We start from the raw sequence: 18,113 nt of genomic DNA, 5'->3' as shown, positions 1-18,113 counted from the left end.
CGGATGCCTGGCGAGCGCTTGTTCTACCAGACTTTAACAGATCGGAATAGCTTGCTCTGTTCTCCCTTGTTATTTCCGACATAGCGCTTCTAGTTCATTATATCTTTGACTCCTGTAAAAAGTTTGCTTTTTTCTCCCACGTCTTAAATGATTACCGCATCTTGGTATTGTATCTTGTTTTTCTCACGAGTCTTTGCATCTGTTTTGTCACCAAAGTTGCTGATCATTAATGTTCCAATTAATTGTTGAAAATGAATTTGAGCTTTCGTCAGACATTTTGTAAAAAGCAGTGGATGGCCGAAAAGCAGGTTAACATTATTTGACTGTACTCTCTTAATGTTCTGTTTATTGCCCAATAGTTAGGCGCTTTGGTATAGTTCCCATCAGTAGTTATTAGAGGTCACAGACCAGCACCAGAGAAGAGTGTGCGAGGCATCAGTACAACACGCTGCTAATATAGGTCTCGATCGCAACAGTAACACCGGACGCTGCTCCTAGAGGTCCCTTTCACCCAACTTCGGTGCTGAGTGTACAAGGCTGCAACACCACACGCTGCGCCTAGAGGTCCGCTCATCGGCTTCAGCGCCGAGTGTACAAGACTGCAACAGCACACGCTGCTCCTAGAGGTCCCCATAACTGGCTTCGGTGCTGGGTACAAGACCGCAACGCCACACCTAGAGGTTCGCTCATCGGCTTCAGCGCTGTGTACAAGACTGCTACACCACACGCTGCTCCTACAGGTATCCATAACTGGCTTCGGCCCGGTGTACACGACTGCTACACCACACGCTGCTCCTAGAGGTCCCAATAACTGGCTTTGGCGCTGTGTACAAGACTGCAACAGCACACGCTGCTCCTAGAGGTCCCTTTTACTCAACTTCGGCGCTGTGTACAAGACTGCAACACCACACGCTGTGCCTAGAGGTGCGCTCAAAGGCTTCAGCGCTGTGTACAAGACTGCTACACCCCACGCTGCTCCTAGAGGTCCCCATACCTGACTAAAGCCCTGAGTGCTTACTACTATGTCAAAAAAAGAGGGGGGGACCAGGAGCTTGATACGGGTCCAGTGCCTATGCTCCAAAAGAATCGATCAGGTATTTACAAAAGGAGGCACTGTTCCCGAGCGAATCAAGTCAAGGAGTGACCCAGACTCACGTAAGAAAAAAGAAAGGGTAGAGGCAATTTAGGTCAGGGATAAAGTGTTCTGGGTTGCGGGGGAGACACAATATTGTCTCTTGTTGCCCTCACACACCCCGAAGGATGTCATGCTTCATCATCGGGCTATGCTCCTCGTCGGGCCGTTTCGGGGATCGGGTCACTGCTGGAGCCCCTCAGCCAATTTTGCGATTTCTTTCTCCGCCCTCTGGTTCAAGCAACACCCGCGTACCTGAAGGACACCCGGGATGTTCTAAACCTGGTTCAGGCCATCAATGAGGAGAATACCGAGAACATAGACCTACTGCTCACACTCGATGTCGAAGCACTGTATACTAATATACCACAGGATGCAACCATCGAGGTGATTAGTAATCTCCTACAAGAATCTGACTTACCCACCAACACCCCGGCGGCCTTCATTTCAGGCCTGATTGCACTAGCACTTACCAATAACTTCTTTATGTATAAGACGACCATTTACCATCAGGTACAAGGTACCAGCATGGGCAGCACCTTCGCGCCGAGCCTGGCGGGACTTTACATGTCCCATTTTGAAGCAACTCACATCTTCACGGATACTAACCCCTTCCACCAACACCTGGTGACCTGGAAGAGGTACATTGATGACATTCTAGTCTTATGGAGGGGTCCCGTAACGTTGACAAAGGACTTTCACGAATGGATTAACAACCAAGATCCTCACCTCCGCTTCACCATGACAACCAGCCAGGAAAGGATCGCCTTCTTGGATTTATCCATTAACCTTGAGGATGGAGGATTACACACCAACACCTACAAAAAGGAGACGGATTGCAATAGCCTCCTGAGCTTCAAAAGCCATCACCCCAAAGCCCTTAGGGAAAATCTACCCTATGGACAGTTTTTAAGGATTAGGCGTAACTGCAGCAAGACACAAGACTTTGAACTGCAAGCCAACTCCTTGGCGGAAAATCTGAAAGAGAGACACTACCCTCAACACGTGATCAAGCAGGCCAAGAAACGGGCCAGAAATAATACCCGCGACGGTCTTCTGGAAACAAGGGAGCCTAAAACCAACGATCTAATCACATGTGTAACCACCTTCACTCCGCTCTCGAACCAACTGAAGAAAATCATCAATCGCAACTGGCGGATTTTGAACACTGATACATTGAATATCCCAGCACCTCGTTTTGCCTTCAAAAGGACGGAGAACTTGAGGGACCAACTTGTCAACACAAGACCCAGACCCACAAAGATGACCAGGGAAAACACCCTCTGGAATCTTCCAGCTGTTAGAGGCCACTATCCTTGTGGTTCATGTAGCGCATGCGCCTCCACCCAACACACCAAAGCGTTACAACTGGGCGATATTAGATGGGAACAACGCAAGCACACCAATTGTAACACCTCGAACTGTGTATATTTGATCTCATGCCCATGTACCCTCTACTATGTAGGGATGACGACCAGAGCAGTCAAGGTAAGGATTAGTGAGCATAAAAGTACGATCAGACGAGCACGTTCAGCCACAAAGTTGACCAATCACTTTTTGGAAAAAGGCCATACATGTCAAACAATTCAATGGACCATCCTGGAAGCTAACCTCCATTGGAGTAACGACTCCCTCTTCAGACGAGAACAACGCTAGGTCCATCGCCTACATACCAACACACTTGGCCTCAACGATGACATCCCTTGGATAGAACTATAGGGGTGGTCCAGGGGACTTGCAGCCTATGTAAGACCAGTCCCATTTGCTCTTGCCGCTGTCTGTTCAAGTGGCTACCCGCATCTCTCCTAACAAACCATTTGTATGGAACACCTACATACCAATCGAGACCCTATTGTTGCTTCGGGGGGGGGGGGGGGAAATTAACTATGCGATCCCACCTCCCTACACCTCCACTACTACTAGCCTCACTCTACAACCGTTTTGGGCTATAGAACAATCTGTCACCAACTACTAACTTCGTTAGTTATACCGCACTCGACAGACACTGTGTCCCCATTTTTCCCTGCACATTCGCACTGCAGTGCATGTACCTCGATAGTCTGTATATTTTTTCACGTAGGAGTGGTGACACCGCTCTGTGTCCAAACTACTAACACCCAACTTCGGCTCTTCACGCATGCGCAGATCCAGTCCACTTACTCTCACGCATGCGCGGGCCCAAAAGGGGCTTGGCCCACTCACGACGCATGGGCTAATCGCTCATTTGTGACGCTGCACCCCGCGCCTCCACCGGAAGCAGGCACCTCCCCTCCTTCAGGCCCTGCCCCCTTATATACAATGAGTGTGGATGCTTCTATCCACCTACGAGCAGGCGTCTGGACCGGGCAGGTTTCCAGTGCCGTCACCTGAGCAACCCGTGAGTATTCTTCAGGTTCACCACCCGCAACCGTCATCGAAAGTAAGTTGCGAGACTACGAGTGCTGGCATGTTGGAACATTGACTAATGCTATATTTTTAATCTGCTTCCTCCATCACGTGGGCTCCGCTGCTCTGGGACCCTTTACTTGTCCACCTCTAGCCCTAGAAGGTGTGGGCATCCAACGCCATTAGCCGCATGGAGTAATACAGACTCCACTGCTAGGTAAGCACGCACTTATAACTTGTCCGATAGGCTCCATTGTTTGCTTGAACGGTTACTTCTGATGCTTGCAGACCCGCGCACTGACGAGTGTCCTCTCAAGCCAGTGTTGGAGTGACTGTGTGTATGACTGTGGTGTGTATGAGCGATCTCTGGTACAAAGCCATCCTGGCTTGGGTCTCAAAGCCCCCGCCTCACCCGGGCATACCCTCTAACAGCCGCCGTATTGGGGTATGAATGCAAACTCTAGACGCCCCTAGAATCTCTGAATCGCTGGCTATTTCGATAATTGGTGCTAGCAATGGAGACTATTATGCTCCGCGGTCACAATCACTAGAGCAGACACCGCTGCAACTGCGATGTTGGAACCTGGAGAGGGGTTGGTTGGACTTTGCTGCATAGCCACCCCAGCTTGGGTCTAGGAGCTCTTACCTTCTACTGGCACACATCCTGACCGCCAGCATGTTGATACCGGAGTGTGAACGACATACGCCACATAAATAAATGTGTGAACTGCCTGCTCTTTTGGCCAACTGTTGCTTGATACGGAGATAATTCCGCTCCGCTGTCGCAACCGAAAGAGATGGCTTTGTTTTAACTTCTGTTTTTTCCTCACTGTGGTTCTCTCCATTTTAGGTCAGCTACAAAGGGGGCTTAACTTACTCCTTCACTCACTCACTACTTATAAAGGAGATAGATACAAAATTTCTCGCCCCTTCTAATAGCGAATGGGATAATTTTTACCCTCCGCTATATTTCTGTCTGTGCACCACTTTCACTTCACCTTCACCCCTGGTCCTGAAGAAACGCCAAGGATCATTACGACCACCCAAGGCGTGAAACATGTCGACCTCTTTTTTAAAAGTTATCTAGACACATTACGACTATTGATAACGACCAGCCTACGGGCTTTAACCATACCAAGAGTACCTTTTTATTAAATCATCACATGTCCGGTACTCCTTAGGTATATTTTAACACACTTCACTCACATCACCTAGCACCGACCACTCTGGGACTTCCACACACCCGCATGCACCCATCGGCTGCTCTCTTAAAGATCTCCGCCAAAGAGACCCTTCGGGGGACCCGTAGGGCATTGCACCGCCGGCCCGACGAGGAGCATAGCCCAATGATGAAGCATGACATCCTTCGGGGTGTGTGAGGGCAACAAGAGACAATATTGTGTCTCCCCCGCAACCCAGAACACTTTATCCCTGACCTAAATTGCCTCTACCCTTTCTTTTTTCTTACGTGAGTCTGGGTCACTCCTTGACTTGATTCGCTCGGGAACAGTGCCTCCTTTTGTAAATACCTAAAGCACTGAGTGTACAAGATTGCTACAGCACACGCTGCTCCTCGAAGTCCCCTCATCGGTTTCTGCGCTGTGTAAAAGACTGAAAAACCACGCGCTTCTCATAGAGGTCCGCGTGACTGGCTTCAGCACACAGGGTATATGACCAACACCACACGCTGCCCCTAGAAGTCCATTTTTGCCGACTTAAGCGCTTAGTGTACAAGACTGCAACACCATGCACTGCTCCTAGCGGTCCCTGTGATCGGTTTCAGCGCTCGGCGTGCCGGACTGTGGTCATGCTGTCACCAGAGCCATCTGGCCGGTTAATGTTCTGAATTAAAAAGGTGGAGTGCCATGACCAACTGGTGATTCACAAAGTGTGACACCAGTGCTGGTCGTTAAACTGCTGCAGTTTCGCATCATCATGTTACTAGGCGCCTTGACTCCAGACACAAGCTAAGGGCGGAAAGGCAAGTTTGGCACCAATCCGGAGTGTTCAAGGCTGCAGTACCACAGCCCGCGACTAGAGGTCCCTGCAGAGCGAGGTACCAGCTCTCAGTGTCACGCGCTTGTATGCTAGCCTCCTAGCGCTGCATTAAGCCTGCAACCACGCACATGATGTAAAACGCTGCTGCACTACTAGCTAGTAGAAAGCCCCGGTGCTTGCCAGCAACGTTTGGTGTGAACTGCTGCAGCAGTACCGACCACTAGACTAGAAGTTCCCGAAACCTGGCTCGGGTGCGGAGGGGAAAAGGCTGTAGTTTTAAAGGATGTTACTAGTGAGTTCTGGATCAAAGTTGTGCCAAAATAAGGTGCTACTGGAGGACAACACTAAGGATGCCAACCTAAAATGTAATTTATCATGCCACTGAAGGTCGTGGCCTGGAGTGGCTTGATAAATCAGGAGAAACTCAACACAGCACAAATCGCTGCGTTTCGCTACTCTACCCTGGGAAGGCATTGTGTGGGTGTTCCCACACAACTCCCGTGGATTTTGGCGCATTACCAGATTTGTATGCGGGTTAGACCTGCACACCTAATTAGTCAAATGCAACTCAAAGTTATATCTGTAGACGTGAGTGAGTTTAGAGTCTGTTTTTGCGTGCTGCTACGTTAAGGGGTAAGCCCTATAACATTGCTGATAGACCTGGGAATGCACCAACAGGCTACTTTTTCTCAGGTGAGGCGTAACGAGGAGAAATATATTTCTCATCTTTACTTCCTCTTTCTATGTGTTGGATTCTGCAGCACACCTAGCTAGAGGAACATGCCTCAGGGGATTGGTTTTGTGCAGGAAGGAGCCCCTTCATGCACAAAAACAATCCTGCATGGGACCTTATAAGGGTTTAGCCATGCAACAGTTGATGCGGTTGTACCAATGATATTGTGCTGCATAACTAAATACTTATAAGGTCCCAAAGAGGCAAGACCTATTGGCTATGCCAATGCTTGTTCTGAGTATCCGTGGTCTTGGTACTTGCAATTACTAGTTTCTGCAGGGTCACCGCCTCAATGTTTTTGATGCAGTAACTGGGTAGTCACAAATACAATGTAATAATAACAGGTAAAATGATTAGGTAACAGGTGGCCCATACATAATTGCCATTATGTTTCTTTGCATCATTCACAACTATACTATAAACGGTTCTGTGACCTGTTCTGTTAAAACAGTACACCTGTGGGCATCTTTAACATCTGGCTTGTTACCCATATCTCTGTACAACAAAACAGTGCCACGAAGACACAGGTTTGTGATATTCATAGAAAACGTTGGCAATTGCTTGACATGCATTAATGCGAATAGTAAATGAACGACTTCTGAAAACGTTGTGCCCCTGGAAGCTATGAATACACCGAGACTGGCTTCTGCCATGTACATAGAAAATGTGCTAACATTAACACAGCATGGTGTATACCTATATTTGCTTATGTTACCACATTAAAACTAGACATACTGATTTTACGATGCACTTTTCCTAGCACAGAATACACTTTGACCATGCGAACAAACCTTCAAATCGCTGTTTCTCCCTGGGTTCCCAGTGGCTACAGAGTAAGTCACTTTGAGCTTACTTCTCTGCCACATGATGCAAGACTCCAATGCATGCTCTTATTGCAATGATGGAGAATAAAGAACCAGCTACATGACTGCCAAACTATAATCTGGCATATCAACAGAATGCTCACCTCTAAATTACGTCGTCCGAACAGATCATCATAAAAATTGGCATAGCCAATAGGTCTCGCTTTTGGGACCGTATAAGTATTTATAAGACTTTTTAGTCTACGTGGTTGGTCTATCAGGGGTATAATTTCTCAGCAAGCTCTTCTGGTGACTTCTCATAGACCCCCTTGGGTGTTCTGTGAATGCACAAGTCAAAGTGGATGTTTCATCACTGTAGCAAGACCTAAAAAATTAGACTGAAAAACAGGAAGTGAAGGTTGGTGGAAGAAAGCGGGATATGGTGGAATCCAGACTAGGCACCTGTGTATGCCAGTCCATGCAAGCACGCAAGGTCACAGGTAGGTCAACCAACAGGAAAGTAGGCACAACTACACCCGGCCCTCCTCGCTAATCAGCGTATGCCTGTTACTGGCCAGGCACAGAGGGAAAGGGATGAAAGGAGTACCATTAGAACGATCGGCTGGCATCAGATCTCTCCAGGGGGAGACGAGCTGGGTCGGAGACAGAGGCCGGATTACAGAAAGCAGTCAGCCGCAGGCAGGAGGAGGTATAGCAACAGGGGCAGCAGGGTGAGTGAGAGAAGGAACAGAGGGACTGAGAAGGAAAGAGCAGGAGCGCTGCACATGGGAGGACAGACAAAGCAGGGATGAGCAAGCAGGGACAGGGGAGAGCAAGTAAGGACAAGAAAGAGCAAGAAAAGACAGGAGGACATGCATGCGGCGGCGGGAGAGTAAGTCGAAGAAGACAAACAAAGGAACTGTAAGGGCAGGTTTTTCAAGTAAAGAGAGGGAGAGCAAAAAAGGACAGCAGCGGGGTAGAAAGCAGGGACATGCATGCGGCGACAGTGAAGCAAGCAGGGCAGAGAAATCAAGAAGGGTCGTCGAAAGCAAGCACAGACATAGCAAGGAATCGGGAACAGGTCAAGGAATCGGGGGGGGGGGGGGGGGGGGAAGCACAGCAAGCAAGCAGGGACAGAGGAAGCAAGCAGGCAGGGAAAGAAAGTATCAACAGGAGAAGCAAGCAAATAGGAAGCTCCGAGAAGGCAGGGAGAGAAAGGGTAAGAAATCTGGGACCGAGCGTGTAAGCAGGGACAGCAGAAGAGGGAAAAAACAGGCAGAGGAGGGTCAGAGAAAAACAAGCATTGGCCGCGCAGCAGTAAAAGTAACGCTGCGCGGCCGTAAAAGTGAAAGTAATCGCGATCACTCTGAAAGCGATCGCGATGACGCGCTAAAGCAGCGGGGGGAGGGGCATGGTGCTGAAGGCTGGCGCAGGAAAGGCAGATGGCTGGGCAAGTAGGGAGGGGGGGGGAATGTGGGGAGCAGCTGTGCAAGTGGACGCCATTGTGCACTGTAGCTTGTAGCCAGCACAGAAATGTGGGTAGCATTTTCAAAACCCACTTACTAAATGTCTCGCCAGAGTAGCGCATGCGCTGGGTCAGGCGAGACCTAAAAATTAGCCAATAACGAAAAAGGTACAGAGAAAACTGCATAATCAAGAGGATCACCTTCAATTTCTCACCCACGTCCACAAAGCCAGACCAGCATACCTCAACGAACGACTCACCTTCTACACACCGAACAGTCAGCTTCACTCCGCGGACCTCGCCCTCATATCCCCCGAACGACCACCAGCGGTAGATCATTCTCCCACCTTGCCGCCAAGACATGAACACCCTTCCCATCCCACTGCAACAAACCCAGGACCTGCTGACCTTCAGGAAACTTATCAAGACCTAGCTGTTCAATCAGTAGCTGCTCAAAACCCTCCCACCTCCCCCATTTAGGCCCTCATGGGTGAGTAGCACGCTTTACCAAAGGTTTGATTGAATCGGAACCCCACAATGGGGTCCATACATTTTAGTCTGTGCGGGAAATTTAATATTATACGTATTTCAAAGTTGCCCTGAGAGGACCAGCTGCTCTGCTGAGACAGACCACATTAACGCTTTGGTATAACGCCAAATAGCTGTGTCTTTCCAAGCCACAATCATCTAGAACAGACCATGAAAAAGACAGAAGCATCAATGGATAAAGAGCGCTTGGTAGTGCAAGCGAGTAATGTCAATAGTTTGGATGGCAGTGACGAGGCTTCCCTTCGACCACTCGTTCCGCTTTCATTACCAAGTAAATGTTTACGTTTTTCATGAGCCGGATCAAACGGACATTATCTTTATATTTAAAAAAAAAATAAAAAAACTGGCGTTTGGTAGTTGGACAACTAAATGAGATACGATCCCGGGGTACCGGTAGGTTTCAGGCCTCTAGGCCTATACTTCGGCAAGAGTAAATGTGAGAAGGATCTGTAAAGGAAGGTTCGCAGCCTCCCGCACTCACTTTTTATCCGGGCAGATCCAGTCGCCGTCGCTTACTCTAAAGTTCTTCGTTGAGGTCTTGTCGGCCTCGCTGGTCAACACTCCCCCGTCGACTGGGTGTTCCGCCATATTTCTGCTCTTCGCCGCTCCTCTATCCCGCGCGGTGAAAGACCTTCAAGAAGTACTCTGCGGGCTCAGCCTAGACTTACAGTTGACTCTACGGGCCGTTTAGGAATCCAGAGGAGGATACTAAACGCCTTACCAAGACCGCTTTAGGCAGGCACATGTATAGACAACTCGCTTGATGGTGTAAACGCATCGGCTATGGCGCAGCAGCCAGCAACTGCTTGAGCCGAAGCCCTGCCCTCTCACCATAGGCAGCACTGGCAGCGATAACAACAGAAGAAGGACCTATTGGCTCAGTCGGCGGGCCCGCTCTCAACACGGCTCCGAAAATGAGGCCATCTTTAAAGAGAAAGCTCCAGCAAAAATCAGCTTAAACAAATACAAAGTAACACAAAAATAGGCATTCACTGGTAACACACATCCACCCCGCATACATATTGTTCAAGTGATAACATTTAGAATATCGTTTAAAAACAATATATTTTAGCAAGAATCGTCACGAAATCTCTACAATCCCTTTCCGTTACGGTTCTTGATAAACACCCTCAAAATCTTAAAATGTTAGATCGCGTTTGGTAAACAAGGCCATTTTGCTCCATAAACTTGCTAAGAGGGGGGTTGAACAATCACTTTTATTGCTCTTTCAGTTTCTAATCCCGTAGCCGCCTTTTTAAGGAAAGGCGGAGCCCTTAGACCGTTGTCTCCGCCTTCAACAATGAAGTGTTTGTAGTGATGTAAACTTAATGTGTACATTTAGAGGTCATACTGAAATGTATAAACTCACGCTACGGCTCTATGTTATATGCTCGCGTTCATGGCATTACAGGCGAATGTCACTAAATTCTAGAGTGACAGCTCGTTGGTGAAGTTAGACCAGATTTTGGAATGAGAAGCGCCACGAGTGTGGCGGCCATTTTAGGAAAGGAAAGCGTGATCTCGTACATTGAAACGAGAACACGCGTGGTGTTTTTTCTTTCAGTTTGTCAATGACAACTGCTTTTCTATTTTTGGATAGAACGCTTAATTGGTTAGTGTTCGACAAACCCAATACATAAACTACCGGACCTTACCTTTACTGAATTCAGTGGTACTTTTAATTTCATCGACATTGGAGTGTGTGTATTGCAAAAATAATTCGTGCACATTCAATTTTGTTTCTTTATGCGGAGACGTGATGGTGTTAACGTTTCAAGCATGGCTAACGTGTAAGCATCGGAGCTGTGTTGGCGAAGAATAAAGAACTTACTACTTACTATACCGCTCCACTTTGTTCTTTACACGAAGATGTTTAGAAAAGTTAACGATTTTAATTAAGGTGTGTATTCTTTTCATTCATGAAGTCATATCGCCATCAAGCGGCAATAGTATAGATTGCCTTCCAAACTTTTGCAGAAGAAAAGGCATAGCGGTGTGAAACTGATAAGAGGAAAATTTAGAAACAAACATTGGCAAAGTGTAGTGAGAAAGAGCACCCAAAGCTGAATCTTAAATGGTAGCTTTATTTCCTCAGTAATGTTGCTCACGTCCTGGACGGACTGGTCAGCTCACGGTCTCAATTGCAACCCGCTAATGCATACATGCCAACATTTTAGGACAGGGACGTGGAGAATTAAAGTAAAAATCGGGAGAAAGAAAATACCCCATTGACACATATAGTAGAAAATGCAATTTCAGGCGGCAGACAGCTGAAATAAAGCCATTTTTGGCTTTAAAAATTGGTAGTCTCCTGCCTGTATCAGGTCTATTGGCATGTATGCTAAAGTTACCGTTGAGTCCTCAGCCACCCACTCCGCATAGCTACCACGTTTTCAAAATGCTTATGCGCGACATTTCCATGGTTTCAGTGTACTCAATTACAAAATGAGTGACACCTAAAGTGACACCTGCGAGTAAAACCAAGCAATGACGTGCATTAAAAGAGATATATAATTACATTATTTTCAGTAATTACAAGCTCTAAAAAGGTCTTGAAACTGCTGCAAAATGCCTGAAAATGAAGAGTATGAACTCAGTGTGATAACTCCATGAATACTACCTAATCCCTTTCAGGGGCGGCTCCTCCATTAGGGCGGAGGAGCGCCACCTTACTGCTTTTTCGAAGTGCTAGGAGCACAAACATAAAATGGCATTTTAAATACCATGTCATGTTTCTGCCTCTCGAGGGCAAGAATATAGAAGAGAGGGGTAGGCCTGGTTGGGGGCGGGTGGGGAGCACCACTCTGAGTACCCTGACTGTTTGGTCGGCCCTGAGCTGACCAACACAGTCATGCGCACTCTACATTTTCTCTATTTAGGCTGCATGCAGCCTACATAGAGAAAACGGCCTCCCTACAGGTGCCTGGCTGGGCGCTGTCTGCGACTCTGCACCGATCACAACGCTGCCATTGCAGCGTTGTGATTGGCTTACAGGAGGGGAGGGAGCATGCCTGTTCCTGTTTCTGTTGAGGAGCATGAAAACGCGTGATCTGACCTAGGAGCAAAGGCGGCGCGGGACCGGGTCAGGTAAGTTTTATTTTTATTTTACCCCGCGGTAACACCCCCCCACCCGCGAGTATTGCGAGCCGCGACTGATCTCTTTCAGGAGAAAATTTGTTCTGCATTTACTACAGTGTACTAGACAACCCTCTACCCCCATCAGGTACACAGAAAGAATATACTACCCAGTCATTAAGTTTACCACCTGGCAAGTCGCAACTCTATGCGATTGGATCGGAGAGTGACTGGGCGGTGACCCAGTGTCCGGCGACGGACACGCTCCGATATTTGGGGATATGGATCGGCAGGACTGAGGCAGTATTTTATCAACACAATATGGGAAGGATTATTAATGGGCTGCGGGGTAGTATTGCCTTTTGGAACACGCTTAACCTCTCCTTAATGGGGAAGATCGCCTTGATCAAGATGGTGGTCCTGCCTCGCTGCCTCTATACGATGCAGGGGTCCTTTTATGAGCTCCCGCACAGAGTATTCAAGGAATTGGGTGCACTCCTGGTCCTCTTATTGTGGAATGGGAGGAGATGCCGGGTCAGTCTTGAGATCATGAAGCGCAGGTGGGGAAAAGGGAGTCTAGAGGCCCCGGATTTAGAGCTTTACTACTTCGCAGCACAATTTCAACATGCTATAGAATGACTGGACAAGGATCACTCCTGGGAGCGGTCGCTACTAGAGGGTACTTATGGGAATCAACAGCTAGGAGCGCTCCTCTGGCGACCGGGGGACAGCGGGATCAGAGTCATACATTGGTGAAACTCGTAGCGGCACTGTGGCATCGAGTGACACAACGCCTGATTCAGGGTCGGCCGTTTGCCCCGGAGGCAGACTTCTCGCTCATGCCACCCTTTGCTCACATAGATCAGGTGATGTCCACGGATACATGGAAAGACGGGGGTTGCCTGATGTTGTCTGACCTTTACCCGGATAATAAATTCATTACTTATCAAGAGGCGGTGAGTAACTTTGAGCTGGGATCTGGGCAGTTTCTGCAGTATGCTAAGATAGCGGCAACGGCACGGCACGTGTGGCCCTCATTCCCGGAAGCCCCAGAGCACACTCACTCCCTGGTCACTATTCTCACCATGGCTGGGGGGCGAAAATTTGTCACTCACCTCTATAGGGCATTATGAGAGGATAGGAAAAATAGGCCCCTAAAAATAGAGGATTCTTGGCAGCGGGTGTGTCCGCAAGAGATTACGACTCGAGACTGGGAAAACATACAAGAAGGGGTCCGGAAGGTGTCAGTATGCAATCGCTTTAAACAAATTCAATATAATATAATACATATGACTTATCTCTCACCCAAACGGCTCCAGGCCATTGATAATTCCAGAGACCCACATTGCCCCAGGTGTCGTGGTGCTCCGGCGGATTTTCAACACATGGTGTGCTCATGCCCAACGATCCAGACATATTGGCAAATGGTCCTAGAGGACCTGACCAGGATAACGGGTTGGGTACTTGATCTGGGCCCGTGCTCTTGCCTATTGGGCCTGATTCCACGAGATCCTAAGCGCAAGACAAGTAGGCGGTTCCTGGTTCTGGGCCTCGTGATCGCCAAAAGGCGTATCGCGATCCATTGGCTAACCCAGCAGGGGCCACTAGTGGCGAAGTGGAGGACTGATTTAAGGGAGTGGGCACTAGCAGAAGAAGTGCATATGCGTAACACCAGAAGAGGTAACAAACTACCAGAAGTGCTGCTGGCGTGGAGAGTTATGATTCACGAGATAGCCACATACACCACACAATCCACACAGGCAGGTTCAGAGCCGCCGCATTCTGCAGGGGGGACGGCCCCAGATTCTAGGGAACAGACGCAAGGGGACCCAGTATAGGCGATACGACACATGGGCCTCGAGTTACCCAGACCCGGCAGGATGGGTGGGGGGGAGAGGGGAGGGAAGGGATGGGAAGCGACGGGAAGGGGTTCAGGGAGGGTTAGTTGGGGAGGAGGGGGAGGGTTAGTTGGGGAGGGGGGAGATAAGTTGCAGTTAAGTTTTGATGATGTTTATAACACTGAATAAGAACAATGACGAAAAGTGACCGGGAGGACTCCTCCACTGATAAGACTGGTGGTCTAATTCCTGATTTGTGTTATCACAAAAATGGCAGAGGCGGAAACGATTGCTGTTGATTTATGTACATTGTTTGCTGTGCTGGAGGAACACCTAATAAAGAAATTAAATTAAAAAAATTAAAAAAAAGTTTACGTCCTGGCTGGTATTTTGAGGTCATTACGTACAATAACAAGGAAACTATCAGAATTAATTATTTCTTACTACTTGAACTATAATCTCAGAACAGGTACAAATGGCTATTATGTTTCTCTGAGAAAGATACTAATGAAATATGTTTCTCAGTGCACTCAATTGTCCAACGTTCTATTTGTAAATCACATTTAAAGTTGGTGCTACTCCATTCGTGCACTGTGTCTTGCAGTGCCTAGTGTCAACGATTATATATCAGGTCAGGCGCGCCAGTCCCTTGTGGATGTGTGCACTTTTGCCCTGAAACTGAAGGTTCCTCATCCAAGTTCAACCCAATTTTTTATGACTTAAATAAACAAACATTTTTCAAGTTAATCTTTGATTTAATCATCAATTTATTTCATAATCTTCTCTTTGTTTCAGGAAATCCATATATAATTCGTTCATGGTTTACCAATCTTTTTCCAAAACCCAATGCATTTTGGGTCTATATCTTCCCTTCATCTGGGGTCTAAAACATAATGCTACAAAACAAGAGCCATGTCAGTCTATTGTCTTAAAACTCAAGTGACAACAAAACATAATTCGCACAAGGTCATGTATAGTAATTGTGCTGGTCCATAATTTTAAACATGATTCTCTCAAACAAAGGCTATTAACACTGGAAAATCATTCATGCACTGTTGTTTGGGCTGACCAACATAACTAAGAACAACACATTTACATATAATAAAAAATGAAGTTCATCGGCATTTAACCATTCTACATGTGAATATCTATACATCACTGAGCATTAGGTGACATATTCTGCAGCTTCTACTGTCCTAAATGTAGATCGTCTAATATTTACAACATCGCGCCACTCTGCACAAACGCTACTCTAAGCGAGGGAAGTTTACGTGCACACTTTAGGAAGGTGGAATCTGACTACATGGTTGCCCCCACTTTCTTCCTGGTGTTTTGATGGTTTTTGACTTAGTTTGGCTGGGAACCTACTATTCAGGTCCCCAGCCTAGCTGCTTCCTCTCCAAATAAATTCCTAGTACCTTAGGTACACAACAGATTGGATCCTAGGTGCCCTTATAAGTCCCTAGTATATGGTATACTATGTACCCAGGGCATAGGTACCCCAGAGGCCTATCAGGGGCTGAAGCATGTATTATGTCACCCCTGGGAAGCCCTCCAAAATAACACCACAGGTTGCGACTGCAGCCTGGGTAAGGTGGTGCATGCACCCCGTACTGAGATATAGGGTCACTATATCTCACCTATCACTGCACATATAAACCTATCAGTAACCCCTATGGTAGGCCTTATAAATCCTGAAGGCAAGGTGCTTGGTTTTGTGTGAGAGGGTGCCCATGCATGAGCAGAGCCCCTCTGCAGCCTTCGGAATCTCTTCTCCGGGGTTGTCTGTGATGCAGCCTGACCATATACTCTTAAGTGCATTATAACCAAACTGTAAATGCTAACTTTGGACTGGCTGCACGGAAACATGTTGTGTTTGGTGTCAAACATGTTGGAATCATACCCCTACACCAGTAACTGGTGTGGGAGTATGATCCCACCCTTCTAGAGGGAGAGACATGACATCACCGGTATACCTGGTACCAGCGTAAAAGAGCCCCGGCATCGCAAAATGGATGCTGCAGCCACAGACACGTGTCTGGCCTCCTGCTGCTGACCAAAACTCCAGCAGGGGAGGCCTGGACAATAGGTTTCCTGTCACAGGGCGGTGTTACCACCTCCCAGACAGGCTTTAGTGTATTGGGACTGGGTGGGTGCACTCTGAGAGTGCTTTGAAGTCCTGCACTGGGGGCACATTTGGTGTCCCTGTGCATAGTCCAGCTCAAACCGGTTGCAGGGGCTACCAGCCCCTGCTCTGGTGCGAAACTGGACAAAGGAAATGGGTGTAGCCGCCTCTCTTTCCAAACCCTCCCATAGGTGGGTCCCCTGAGTTAGTCCAACCCCTTCCTTGAGTATAAAGAAGGAACCTCTGTTACCAGAACTTTAGATATTCCTGGACGAAACACTGAAACTGAATCCTGGACCTTCGACGATCTGTTCAACGCCAGATGACTGAAGAATCTCCCTTGGGGTAAAGGAGTTACTCCCCTGCTTGGCAGGCACCAAAGACGCATCTGTTCGGTCTGCATCTCTGAAGCTCCCGCCAGATGCAGAAGACTTTGCAACACCAGAGGTGGATTCCCAGACTTCCCAGAGGCCGAACCGAGTCTCCAGCAAAGCTGAGACCCGTAGCTCTCGTGGGTACCGTGGAATCGGAACCCCTGGACAACGTGCACATTTGCTAGTGCAATAGCTTCTCAATGTCCCTTGAGGCTGTGCATTGGGTTACTTGTAGCTCAGACCCCGAGCAGTGAATCCACATATGATTGCTTGCCTGCCCACTCCGAGTGACCCGTGGGCTGCCATTTTGTGATTCCTCTCGAGGTCCCTTCGCGATCCCTTGTCCGTCAACTTGTGGGTCCCTGAGAAGGGTAACTTTACTTTGATTGGGCTTCCCTGGTTGCTCCAGACGTGCCCTGACTCTCCATCGCTTGGGGAGTCCCCAGGACCTTGCTGGTACTCGCCAAAGCATCTTTCTCCTTTCTGCGTGGGTTGCTGTTGCAGGCTTGTTGTGTCCAATCCGGGCACCGACGCTGCAGCACTCGACATCCTTCATGGGACAGCTCGTATCCAGCTCCTGGTCGTCCTCGACGCCTCCTGGTTCTCGTGGATGAAGAGTCAAGCTTCGCCTCTTTCACCTGAAACACCCGACATCGCTGGGCATTCGTCTATCGTGCCCCTGGTCACTGGTAAGTGACCCAGACTCTGTCCCGTCTGCTTTCAGGTTCTTCACATCTCCGATCCAGGTTTGGATCTCTTCGGACACTTCGCATCTTCCCGGCAGCAGCACTTATTCGCCAGCTTCCATTGAAAACGAGGACGCGACCCGACACCATTTGACACCTATGCACCCGGCTTCCGTGGGTGAGGTAACTTGAGTAGTCCGGTGCTCCCATGGGTGTTGTCCAAGAGGGTTTGGTCCTAGTCCATTTCTAAGTGTCCCTTAACTCAAAAAATCCACCCGCGACTTTCCCCATAGAAGCTAACGGGAGCTCGCGGCTGTGTTCTCACACTGCACACGGCCCCCGTGGGTCCCCTGTGTCGCTACCTTTGGTGGTTCCTTGGGGTCCCAGCGATTCCACAGGCTCTAGGCCTTGTGTCTAGTTAAGTCGTGGTTCTTATACAACTTTCATAGTATATGGTTTGGCTCACCCCTAGGGCCTAACGTGTATTTGTGCTACTTTACTGTAATAAGTGAAGTGTAACTTATGTGCTTTTGCCTCTAGCCTCATAAAGAGACTAGAGGGGTGTGTTTAGTAATAAATACATATATTTTATATATGTACCTGGTGTGATCTCCCTTCATTTAGCCACTCAAGAGATAATAGACTGGTAAAACAAGCTGCTTTACATTCCTTCAAGACTTAGCCTGAACGCTGCTCTCCGTAGCTACCACTAGGATAGCTTTCAATAAAGGTTGTCTTTAACCTTTCTTTAATAAGGGGTTGTTTGGACTGGTGCAATGTGCCCACTATAACTAGTGGACAGCATGTACCAGGCCAAATTCTCACACACACTATCATCATAATCGCCGGTAGATGAAAAGGCTGTTGCACGGCTAAACATGCTAAAAAATCAGAGCGCTCTCGTTTTTGGTTGCCCGCATGCACTTTCTTATTTCTTTGATGCAATTCTT

General features: G+C 48.1%; 1 protein-coding gene across 1 annotated transcript in view; it reads right to left on the bottom strand.

The window, feature by feature from the left end:
• The window catches only part of ZRANB2 (zinc finger RANBP2-type containing 2), a 30,042-nt gene extending 20,106 nt beyond the window's left edge, over positions 1-9,936 (bottom strand). Inside the window, exon 1 of the mRNA XM_085602284.1 lies at positions 9,547-9,936. Within this exon, the coding sequence (XP_085458410.1) occupies positions 9,547-9,653 (107 nt within the window). The 5' untranslated portion in view covers positions 9,654-9,936. The remainder of the gene's footprint in view (positions 1-9,546) is intronic.
• Between the last annotated feature and the right edge of the window lie 8,177 nt (positions 9,937-18,113).

The sequence above is a fragment of the Triturus cristatus genome, chromosome 4_2 (genome assembly GCF_964204655.1).
Source record: "Triturus cristatus chromosome 4_2, aTriCri1.1, whole genome shotgun sequence".
In the NCBI taxonomy this organism is placed as follows: Eukaryota; Metazoa; Chordata; class Amphibia; order Caudata; family Salamandridae; genus Triturus; species Triturus cristatus.
Note: the sequence above shows the minus strand (reverse complement) of the source record. Positions and strands in the feature narration are given on the sequence as shown.